Raw genomic sequence first — 12,108 nt, 5'->3', positions numbered from 1 at the left:
CATAACAAAATTTGATTTAAATTTGTTACAACTATACAAAAAAGGAAAGTTTCTTCCCTACTTATGCATTAAAATGTTTAAATGTGTGAGTGATTCTTTGTTTGGGCTCTTGGTACATAGCTTGGGATCTCCCAAAGTAGAGTTGTCCTCCATGTTGAGGGAGAGACGTGGCAAAGAGGGTTAGGAGAGCTGAAAGCCTCCTTAAATTTTAGTGGAGCCCAAATATTTCATGTCCTTTAACTCTGAACTTTCAATTCACTTCAATTCATCCAACATTTGTAGATTCTGACTACAAACAAGTGCAAAGACAAAAATGTCTTTGGCCTTCATATTCTATATGAAATTCCTTTTAATTGAGTGCTAGCGATTTAGTCCAAGTTCAGGAATAATAAACGGGGAGGGGATGGGGTTCTTCGAGGGGAATGGGATCATGGGCACAGCAAGAGCCTATGACTCCTGAAGAGAAACAGGTACTGCTATTTAAGTGACAAGTCAAACGGTCTGAGTTCTCTCCTGTGGATAGCAGTTTGAGTCATCTATTAATTACCTGTTTGCTACCCATGGTATGATGGAAATTAATAAAGGATATAATCAAACAAAAAAACCATTCACGGGATAAGTTTGGGAATCAAGTTAATAATAATGGACATTAATATGACATTATTTTAATAGTTGTTTACTCATATTAGCTCAGTTGATCCTCACAACTACTGAAAAGCTATCTACATCCCAGTTTCATGGAAGTACAGGATGCAGTAGCTAGAGGGGTCCTTTAAGTCAACCTTGTTCAGAGCCTCCATTTTGCAAATGAGGAAACAGAGGTTTGGGAAAGTGGTGACTTGTTCAAAGTTCACAAAGCTAGTAAATAGGGGAGCTGCATTTGAACCCAAGTCTCCTAGCTCCAAAGTCAATGATATTTCTTGTTATACTATGGCTGCCTCCAATGCATGAGAATCAAGAATGAAATGGAAGGGGCTAACATCAGCCACGTTAGTATGCTGGTCTGTATTTCCTTTGACCTTGTGCTGACATTCTGTTTTTAACAAGGCTAATTACAAAAGCAAACCAAAACTATAAGCGAGTCCCATTCTGTGGGCAAATGTGAAAGGCATTCAATACAATGAGAGGTATTTTTTCCTTTATTTTTAAAAGAAAGTTTTTATTGATAGAGCTTTTATTTTACAGTGTTACTTTTTATTCACTTTAGAAAATCAAGAACATAGTGTTCAGTAGAAATAAACTGGAATCTTGGACACTGACTACTAAAAATCAAGGATCACTGTTTTAAGGTCGCATTGGTTTGCCCCAAAATTAATGGGTTTTGCTGAGGAATATTCTTGGACATTGTCAAAAGTTAACTCAATGTAATGGTTATACTAAAGGATTCCTCCCTTTTGGTTATCGAATAAGTGGTATACTTAGGAATCAAAATGGGGGGAGTGAATTTGAAAAAGGAGAAGGTTGGGGGGGAGTAAAATATAAACAATAAAAGACAAAAATCCAAAGAGGAAAGAGAAAGGAAAACATTTAGATTCTCTGAGTGATGGAAATAAATACCAAAGCTATTAGTTTCAGTTCAAAGAACATATCACTTTGTGCTGTTTATTATTTCTCAAGGAGTATTTATTTTATCTTGAAATAACTAAAGAGTAAAAGGGATGCTCAAGGTAAGGGATGATATAACTGACCTGGTCTGGAGAGGGTCTGTGGTTGGAATGCTGGGACCTCCCAGGAGACCGGTGATGGTGATGGTGGTGATGGTGATGGTAATGGTGATGGTCTTCATCGTAATTGTCAGCCATCAACTTCATTCTGTTTTGAGTCTGTGTGGAATGGAAAGGGGGAAGAATTCTATCAGCTGTGGAAAGACTATGGAAACAGAGTCTTAGCAATTGCAAGAGTAGACACAGTGCTCTGTTGGTTCCCCCTTCACCAGTTATGACTTTAAATCAAATTGAAATCAAGGCAAGAAAACAATACAATGAATGTTTTGCAACATGTTAGAAGAGGGCCTACTCTAGGCAAGGCATTCCCATTTGTAAATCTCCTTTTCCTTGAGACATTCCATTCATTCACAAGGCCCGGCTTGAACAGTTTCATCTTATCAAACAAACATAAGGATCTTCATGGAACTAGCAGGGCTCAAGTCCCAGAGGCTCATTTCACAATCAACCATGATCAAGAGAAGTGAATCTCAGAACCTGAGATGACATAATGCTAGAATGAGGCACACAATTATAAAAACAGGATGAAGTAATGTGACAAGAACACTACCACACTTGGAAAAACAATAGCCAATGGAGATGAAGTCATAGCCACTCATTGGACCATTTTTCAAAGACAATCGAGAAAGTTTGTTCTATATTGATTACTTTTAATTGTGATTGTGAAAGGACATTAGGGAGGTATATTTATTAAGGGAAAAAAGAATGAAGCAAACTGAAGGGAGTTTGTTGGCCTATATCTGTTATTTCTGTCTCAGAGCACTTGTCTCATTGGGAAATTATTTAACATATGACTTAAATTTTTACTCTTTGATCATCTAAGAAATTATATCTCATCTCACTACACTGGAAAGAAAATTTGCCAAGGATGAATTTACCTAGCTGGCACAATAGGTCCTAATTTCAGAAGTGTCTAAAGATGCCCAATAACACAACTTATTACTTGGTACAGAGCCAATAGTTTGATAGGGGCACATTTTTTCTTATGTTGTTGAGTTTTTTTCAGTCTTCTCTGATTCTTTCTGATCCTATTTGGAGTTTTCTTGGTAAAGACATTGGAATAGTTTGCAATTTCCTTCTCTAGCTCATTTAACAGATGAGGAAACTGAGGCAAGTAGAATTAAATGACTTTCCCAGGGTCACAAAGCTAATGTCACAGCTAGTAAGTGTCTGATGTCAGATTTGAACTCAAACCTTCCTGATTCCAGCCAGGCTCAATGCTTTATCTATTCTACCACCTAGATAGATGCCTCTGGAAAAAAAAGAGATATCATGAATTTGTATCCTAGCCTATTAAAGTTTTTACCATATAATACAGTCAGGTTTCTATTAGTGCGAATAATGTATCTTGTGAAGTGGTTGCATGTCTTTGAATTCAAACACTTTGAAGTCATAATTAAGTAAAATACGGTAATTGGTTCCAGTCCAATGGAAATAAGCAGTGTAAATTCAAATAATGTGACCACTTCCCAGGATTCATTATTCCCACTAACCAGGACCAAGCAATATCATTTTTGTCCTCTACAAAAGGGAAGAAGCTGAGAGGTATTATTGCTTTCTTCATCTTCAGAAAATCACAGAACTTCAGAGTGAAGGGACCACAAAAACCACTTCTTGTAGGGTGTCCTAACCTGGGGTCCAACAGATTGATTTGTCTAATGCTGGGATGACAGGATTTAATTTTGGGTGATTCCTTTGAATCTTCTTGCAATTTAGTTTATGCATTGAAAATCATTATTCTTTTTTTTTGAGGAATGAAGAGTTTTTAATTGAGATAACAGATAGCAATCTTGATACCCTGGGGGTTGGTCAGTGAATTTCCCATCCAAAGAGCTCCATGAAAACATTTTTATAGGAAAACCATTATTCTAAGAAGGAGTCCATAGTTTCACCAGACTGTGTAAGGTCTTAAGAATCCATGCTCTGGTCCAGTTCACACTGATACAAAAATACCAGTTAAGGAGTCTCCCATAGTCCTACTTGAGGTCTCCCCAGTGAAGGGGACTCATAAAGAAGTCCTTCCCTTTGTTTGCATCTTCTATGAATAAATGATTTCTTCCTGTCAAACTTTTCTAAAGATATGGTCCCATGAATGGAGCATTGTGAATGAATTACAAGGTATGAATATTTCGGGAACTGTTTTCGTATCATTTCTATAGCTTTCTCAAATAGTCACCAGCACTGCTGGTGCCAGAATGAACATGTCCATTTTACCACAGCTACGCCAGCAATGAATTATTTAGTCTTTTATTTTCTTTGCCCCATTTGATGGAAATGAGGTATGACCTTGGCAGCTTCCCCTTAGATAATGAGCTCCCAGAAAGCAGAGACTGCCTTTTGTCTTCTATTCTATCCCCAATGCTTACCCAGTGCCTGGCAACAGTGGGCACTTAATAAATGTTTAATAATCTTATGAGTAACTCTTAACCTGAAGTTCTCTATCATAAATCGTGAATTTTTTCCTATTGGAGAATAACTCGTATGTTTATAAATTAGGGGATTCCAAAGATTTGAATATTATAAATGACAAATACTTAATATAATACAAATATAAAATGACAAATACTTAAAATATTTCCCCCCTTCTCTGGTATTTCCCCTTTTTTAATATACTAAGAGTCATATGCCACCCAGTCTGACATCTGACATTATCTCCCCTTACACACACACACACACACACACACACACACACAAAACACACTTAAATACAGTTCTTAATTTTTACTATTACCCCAATCCATTTTCCAATGGTTTTATTCTCCCCCAACTCCCTTTTCCCTATGAAAATATGGTACTCTGGAATGACCATATTACCCTTCCTCTCTACTGCATTTATTCACAAACTCAATAGATGACATTTTAAAAAGTATTATTATTATTTTGTTATATATTGAGGAGTGTCATAGCAGAGTAGAGAGGGAGTCATCTTTGTCAAAAAGGCCTGAGTTCAAATTCTGATCTCAAATATCCCTGCTGTGTGACCCTAGGCAGGTCACTTACCTAATTAATCACTGCTCTCCAGGCAACTCTCTTAAGACTATACATCTCGAAGGAGATGCCAACGTGGATAAAGAGAGGGAGTGTCCTAATCCAGGAGTTGGATACCAATGAATGTCTATAGTCTGTTCCGTGTTCTTGTTCCTCTTCCTATTAAACAGGCATGTTTACTTCTACTATGTCCAACATTGCTTCATTTCCTCACGCACCCCACTCCAACCCAAAGCCTGTTTGGGACTGTTGATTGCTAAACAAGAGAACCTTGCTCCTGACTTATTTTCACCCAAAGAGGGCCATTCATTAATAGAATCCAGGTCACTGTTGCTTTGACATCTGCCTCTAAATCAATTTGGCGGTGTAGGACTCAACTCATTCAATCCACTTCTGCTGTACTAAGATCCCCTATTCACTTTGCTACCCTACCTCTTGGGACAAGTGAGATTTAGCTGCTCGCCACACCCATGGAGCAACAATCATCAGCAATATCTAGTAAACATATGTACTTTGAGGTTGGCACTTTACATATATTATCTTACTTGACTTTCATCATAGCCCTTGGAGGTAGATGCTACTTCTCTTCATTTTGCAGATTTGGAATCTAAGACAGAGAGAAACTAAGTGACTTACTCAGAATCAAAGATCTATTAAGTGTCTGAGGTTGAATTTGAACTCAGGTCATTCTTACCCTAAGTCAAGTTTTCTATCTCCATTTAGTGCTTTTAAACAATTCATTCAGCATTTAATATCATTGAAATTCATTCAAGATTTTACTATTAAGGGCCTAGACAAGTCACAATTCATTACACTGTTGAAATCAAAGATCTGAGGGTGACTTGCCTTTTTCTACAGGAACTCTTGTACAAATTCTTGAGAATGAAGTTATTTGCCTTCAAATATCATAATTAGTTATCTAAGGGTCGCTAGGTGGCACAGTGGATAAAGCACCCACCCTGGAGTCAGGAGTACCTGGGTTCAAATCCAACCTCAGACACTTAATAATTACCTAGCTGTGTGGCCTTGGGCAAGTCACTTAACCCCACTGCCTTGCAAAACAAACAAACAAACCTAAAAAAATAATTAGTTCATCTAATCAGTTCCCGTTGAGATGCCAACATATTTCCTTTGATTCTCAATATAGCAACATGACCATATTTTCTGCCTTTTGTTTTTGTTGAATCAGCTTTTGAGATTTGAATGAGTGTTCTTCTTAGGTAGTAAGATAATTATCTACTTGTTGCAGTTTAGAAACTTGATCACTGTTTGGGTAAAAATTCAGTCTGATATTCCTTACTGCCTGCATTGGATTCTATCCGCTCCTGTTTCCTTCTTCTTCTTCCTACTCATTTTTGTGATTTGATATTGTAGGGAGCTCTTGGTGAGGCACTTGTCCAACACGGTTCACAAGCCACTGTGCCATAGACTACCTTAAGTAGTCACTTGGATGCTAAGAATTGGAGTGACTTGTCCAGGGTCATATAGTCAGGAAGTATTAGATGTGGTGCCTGAACCCAGGACTTCCTGATTCCAAGGTCAGTTCTCCATCTACTACTTGTCCTTTAATCTTAATAATTCTTAGAACTTTCCTGATGCAACTTCCTGAAATACAGTGATGACATTTCCTTATTTTTTCCCAAAGGAGGGAATTCACTGATGATGATGATGATGATGATGATAATAATAATAATAACAATAATAATAATAATAGCTAGTATGAATATAGAGTTTTAAAGATCACTAAAGTGTCATCTCTTTAGTCTAAATCCTCATGACAACCATGAAGGATAGCTCATATGGTCAGGTGAGAAAATAGGCTCTGATCTTTGTCCCTTATGTTGGCTATAAAAATCGGTGGAGTTTGCTCCTTTAGTTCCAGCTCCACAAATGCTTGTTCTGCAATCTTTGATTTATAGTTTCTATATAAATATCTTCATGCCATTAAATTTCATTATCATTTTCCCTTGTTCCTATTTTTTGGGAAGAGACCTCTTTTTCAAATATTAGGGTAGGGGCTAGGCCCAAGATTTCCTTGATATGTGAAACTTCCCTATGAGGACAATCTCTTTACTACTACTACAGGTGGCACCTTTTACTTAACCCAGTATTGAGTTAAATTCATACAGTATTGCCTAAGACTCGAGGAAGCCACAGGGTCACACAGCCAGAATGTTTCAGAGGCTGTGTTTGAACCTGCTTCTTATGAACTCCAAGGTTAGCTCTCTCCATTCTCCAGGCCACATTGCCACATTGCCTCTATGATGCTGAACTTTATTTCTGGCTATGTTTATTCCTCCTTAGAAGCTATTAGCATCATCACTTTTCTCACCATTATCATTATTAATTGCAAAATTATTATATAATCATTTCCTATCACTACTACTAGCTACTATTCCTCTTCCTCCTCCTCCCATTCCTCCTCCTATTCCTATCCTATTCCTCCACCTCCTCCTCCTATTCGTTACTCTTTCTCCTTTTTCTCCTCCTCCCACTTCTCCTCTTCCTCCTTCCACTACTCCTCCTATTCCTACTATACCTCCTCCTCCTCCTCCTCCTCCTCCTCCTCCTATTCCTACTATTCTCCCTCCTCCTGCCACATGTTCTCTACAGGCAACACACCTGTCTCTCCTGACCTTTGTCTGCCATCTCCTAGATGCATCTTCACCTCAAAAGCTCTCCTCACCACTGTACCTCACACACTGGAATTACCATCTAACCCTGCTGGCTTCCTTTGATGATCTGGTTGCTCAAAAGAAATTCTATCCTATGGTGGAGGCTCAGACAAGCCATATCTTCATTCACTCTGGGTTGTCCTTCTACCTTTCTCTACTTTCTCTACCTGAGCCCTGTGTGAGGTACCTCCATCTCTTCTTCCTCCCCTATTCTTTCTCTTATTTTTAGATATGTTTCTTTCTCATTAGAATGTAAGCTCTTTGAGAGCAAGAACCAACTTTTTTTGTGTCTGCATTTCCATTGTCATACAGGGTCAAACATCCTCAAAGTGCTTAGTGAATGTTGGTTGACTTGATATTCAATTTGATGCATGTTTAGAAAGTTTTAACCTTATTTTTTAATTTTTTTCTAATTTTATTTCTGTCATAGCTATTTATATTTTCCCCCTTCTTTCTGACTTTCTTTTGGGGGGGACAAGGCAATGGTATTAAGTGACTTGCCCAAGGTTACACAGCTAGGGTAATTTTTAAGTATCTGAGGTCACATTTGAACTCAGGTCCTCCTGATTCCAGGGCCAGTGATCTATCCTCTGCACTACCTAGCTGCCCCTTTCCTTTCTTTCTGAATGACTTCTCTTTAGCTTTACTTAATCAAAACATTTGCTCAAAATATTAGGGAATTTGTTGTGGATTTTTTTCCTGCTTGTTTATTGATGAGTATTTTCATTTTCTAAAGGATTATCCATTCTTTTGACTCTGGGGACATCCCCCCTTTTCCCTAATCTTCTGGGTAGCTCTGTAGTACAGTGTTATCAGTCCTGAGTTCAAATCCAGTATTATCTATGTGAACCTGGGCTAATCTTCACTGCTGTTTGCCCTAGCTTCCTCATCCATAAAAAAAGGAGGGGGCATCACCATAGCTCCTAACTCCCAAAGGTATCATGAGAATGGAATGAGATAATATTTATAAAGTGTTTAGTATGGGGCCTAGAAGAAAATAGGTGCAATGTAAAATCCACTGTTGTTTATCACCTGGAGGCATGGCTGGCTCTATTTCTGTGGAAGGTATTGAGGTAGCAGGCTCTCCTGCAATGACTATCTCACTCTACCTTCTTGCCAGTAGGTAGTCTTCCCTATCTCACTGCTGGAGAGCTCACATCATCAAGATGCTTCCCTTAATAGGAAACTGAGTCATTCAGGCAATGTGAAGTTTTTCCTATGTGTCAGCCACTCTCCCAATACAAAGAAAGGCAAAGTTGTTCTTGTCCTCAGGAAGCTCACCATCTGATGAACTCAGACTCAAGAACCCTGACTTCAGCATCTATCCACTGATGCTATTGTGTGAAAATGGAGGTTCAGAGGCAGAAGGAACTTGTCCTAGAGCAGAGTGAGAAAACTTCAGGCTCATGGGATGCCCTTACTCCTGGCCAGGTGTGTGTGCTTGGATTCAATTTTCCTTCTCATTTATGATGCCTCCAAGAATTCATCCCGTTAGGCAGGTGGAAATATTCCTTCCCATTTCTTCCTCATTTGCTGCCAAGTTTTCCAAACACCTTCCTTTCCAGGCTTATCCACCCAGGGATGTCCCACTATTTACTCATTCAGTGCTTTAAAACATGTACAATATTTGAAAGGTCCCAGGGTAGATATTAAATAAAAAAATGATAAAATGGCCTTGTGAATATTAAAGTAATAAAAACAGAGAAAACATTAAAAATGAAATAAAAAGATTTTTGGCAGTTGATGGTATTTCCATCTACCCCTTGTCCACTTCAAGTGTCAGAAGACCCAATGGACAAGTTATTTCTGCTGAGAAAGTACAGGCCCATTGGAGCTGTTTGTGACAGACAAAGGACAAAGCTACTTCCCCTTTCTCTGACCTTACCTTGAACATGGATTTCTGAAATTCATTTTTCACACCTATAATTCCAGTATTGTCAGGAGTCTTTTTTTCCAACTGGTGAAGAAATCAGTCTGTAATTGGTCCTTTTAACAACAGACACACATAGAGAAGAGCACTAGGGGAAGAATGAGATATACTTTGGCCTGGAGACGAAAGAACTCTCCAAAGAATGAATGATGGAGAACAAATGAACAAATAATAATGCTGTTATTGTAAACATCACAACGCTGTTATCCTTTGGGGAAGCTCCCGATATTTTATGAGATTATTGTTTTTACTCATGAGCAGTCTAACGTTCCCTACCTTTGAACTCTATTCCATAAAAGAATGTACCAGTTAAACAAGATGCTCTGGGCCATCCTGAAGTGTCTCCCATAATGAGGTGTGAGAGATTAGACATGTCATGGGCTAAGAACTGTAAATGAATGATGTCATCTTCCCAATTTGGTGCTGAAATATAAATAAACCACTTCTTCCCTGTGAATAAGCAATCTGGGTGAAATGTAGATGGGTCGATTGTTACTAAAGGGGGCTCCTTTGATTAGTCTGTACTGGAGTTGGAGAGTGTGAAATCAAGATGAAAAATGACAGTTTTAGCTGCTAGTCTTGACCTTTTTAATTTATCTTGCCTTTACAAGGCTCCTAGAAAGGGTGACAGCCATATCCTGAGGGGATAGAGGGTGCAATTTCTCCCATATATAAATAGCTTTGGTTAGTTGCCTTTCTTTGATAAATTAAAACGGTTTAAGTTGAGCATCCTCTGCCATCTTTTTTCAAAATAAATTATTATTGATATTTTTTGTTTTTATATCACTACATTCCCCAGTGTATTGCTGCACTCTCTTTTCCCCAGAGAACCATCTTTTATAATAACAAAAGAAAAGAAACAAAAAGAATGGGGGGGGAAGTTCAGCAAAACTAAACACTAAATGCTGAATTCAATCTGAAGTTGAATGCATTGAGGTCATCTTTCTCTTCAAAAAAAGTGGGGAGAGTACCTCCTTTTAGCTCTATTTTGAGTCATTATCATTCTAGAGAATGTTTCTATTGTTTTGTTGTATTTTTCAGTCACATTGTTGTCATCATTTTGTATGCTGTTTTCCTCATTTTTGCTCACTTCCCTTTATATCAGTTCATACAAATCTTTTCATACTTCTCTGTAATCAATCTAGTCATCATTTCCTACCTATAGTTCAGTCATATTTCACCACTATTTGGTCATTTCCAGGTTAATGGATGTACTTTGTTATAGTTCTTTGCATTTATAAGAAGTTTTTCCTATAAAAATTTTGGAGTTTGCAGACCATTGTGGCATCTTTAAAAGAATTAGCTCTGTTATATAACACTCCCACCCCCGCCCCCCCCACACATTATTTTTGTTCCACAGTGTGCAGAGAATGTAGATTGTCCTCTTTTGAAAAAAAATGATTTCCCCAGACTTCAATGTGGAGAAGGAATACCAAAAGTTGTTCTTTGACTTTAAAACTCCAGATACAACTTCCCTACAGAACCTACTGGCTTAGGATTCCAGATTTATGTCCAGTTGTCCTAGTCATCAAATAGCCAAGGGATTCCATGAGCCTCCTGGCCATTCAGAGTAAAGCATCAGAGAATCTTAGACATCTGGAGGACCCTCCAGAGACATGTTCAACCTTTATCTGATGAAGAATCCCAGTTACAGCATACTCAATCAGTAGCAAGAGTCTGAGGCAGCTCTCCTTGAGAAGTTTTGTGTTTTATTTTTGTTGGTTTTGCTTTTTTCCTGTCCCCAAGCTTCAATCAGGAAGCAAGGTGGCAGCGTGGATAGGTTGTTGACCCAAGTTTGAATCCTGCCTCAGGCACATCTTAGTAGTAGGACCCTAGGCAAGTCACTTGACCTTTGTAGGTTTGTTTAGTCATTTGTAAAATGGGGATGACAATAACACTTAAAGCCAAATTATTCACATAGATACACAGACACACAATGCATGTATATTTTTATATGCATATGGTCCGTTGTCACATTGTAATTTGGAGAAATCATACAGACATACATATATTCACAAATACACACACACACACACACATGCATGCAAGCACACACATCCATTACTCCTTGTTCTGTTCTCTTGGGATGAGAGGGAAAAAATCTAATCCTTCTTCCACATGACAGAAATTCAAATTTTTGAACATAGTTACAATCATCTTCTCCTTGAAGTCTTCTCCAGTCTAAACAACCTTATTTTCTCAGCTGATCTTTATATGAAATGATAGGCGAATGGATAGATAGATAGATAGATAGATAGATAGATAGATAGATAGATAGATAGAAAGAAACAGGTTGTAGATAGAATCTTTGTTAAGTGTTTATTATGCCTTAGACATGGTGCTATTGGCTAGGGATACCATCAGAAGCAAGCAAGATGGTTTCTCCCTTTGAGAAACTTAGATTCTAATGGGGAAAGGAGAACCCAAAAGGAGAATCTGGAGGCCAAGGGATGGGGAAGGAAGGGCACCCATGTTAAGCAATGTGGCAGGTGAGAAGGAAAAGGAGTCTAGAGAGAGGCTACACATGACTCTGGCACCATGGCTAGGGCTCTTCCCAAAATGATGATCCTGGGGAGAGATTACCAATTAGGAGAGTAAGGTTTCAAGATGGAACTTTCTCCAGGCTGGCAATACAGAAAGCAAGGAGTAACCTGGAGGGTCTGGAAAGGTTAGGATCCTGATTTCATATGTGGACCTTCTTGCAATTTCCGAGGACCATCTGGGATGTGATGGTTGGATATGAAAACAACACTCCAGATGGGCTCTGACTGGAGCAGAGGATGATGGGACT

The 12,108-nt window shown here is 38.4% G+C and overlaps 1 protein-coding gene across 1 annotated transcript in view; it reads right to left on the bottom strand.

The window, feature by feature from the left end:
• The window catches only part of ERC2 (ELKS/RAB6-interacting/CAST family member 2), a 1,119,475-nt gene that overhangs the window by 229,565 nt on the left and 877,802 nt on the right, over positions 1-12,108 (bottom strand). Inside the window, 1 exon segment of the mRNA XM_074199159.1 lies at positions 1,689-1,823. Coding sequence (XP_074055260.1) covers positions 1,689-1,823 — 135 coding nt within the window.

The sequence above is a fragment of the Macrotis lagotis genome, chromosome 8, assembly GCF_037893015.1.
Source record: "Macrotis lagotis isolate mMagLag1 chromosome 8, bilby.v1.9.chrom.fasta, whole genome shotgun sequence".
NCBI classification, from domain to species: Eukaryota; Metazoa; Chordata; class Mammalia; order Peramelemorphia; family Peramelidae; genus Macrotis; species Macrotis lagotis.
This window is presented reverse-complemented; position numbering and strand designations above follow the sequence as displayed.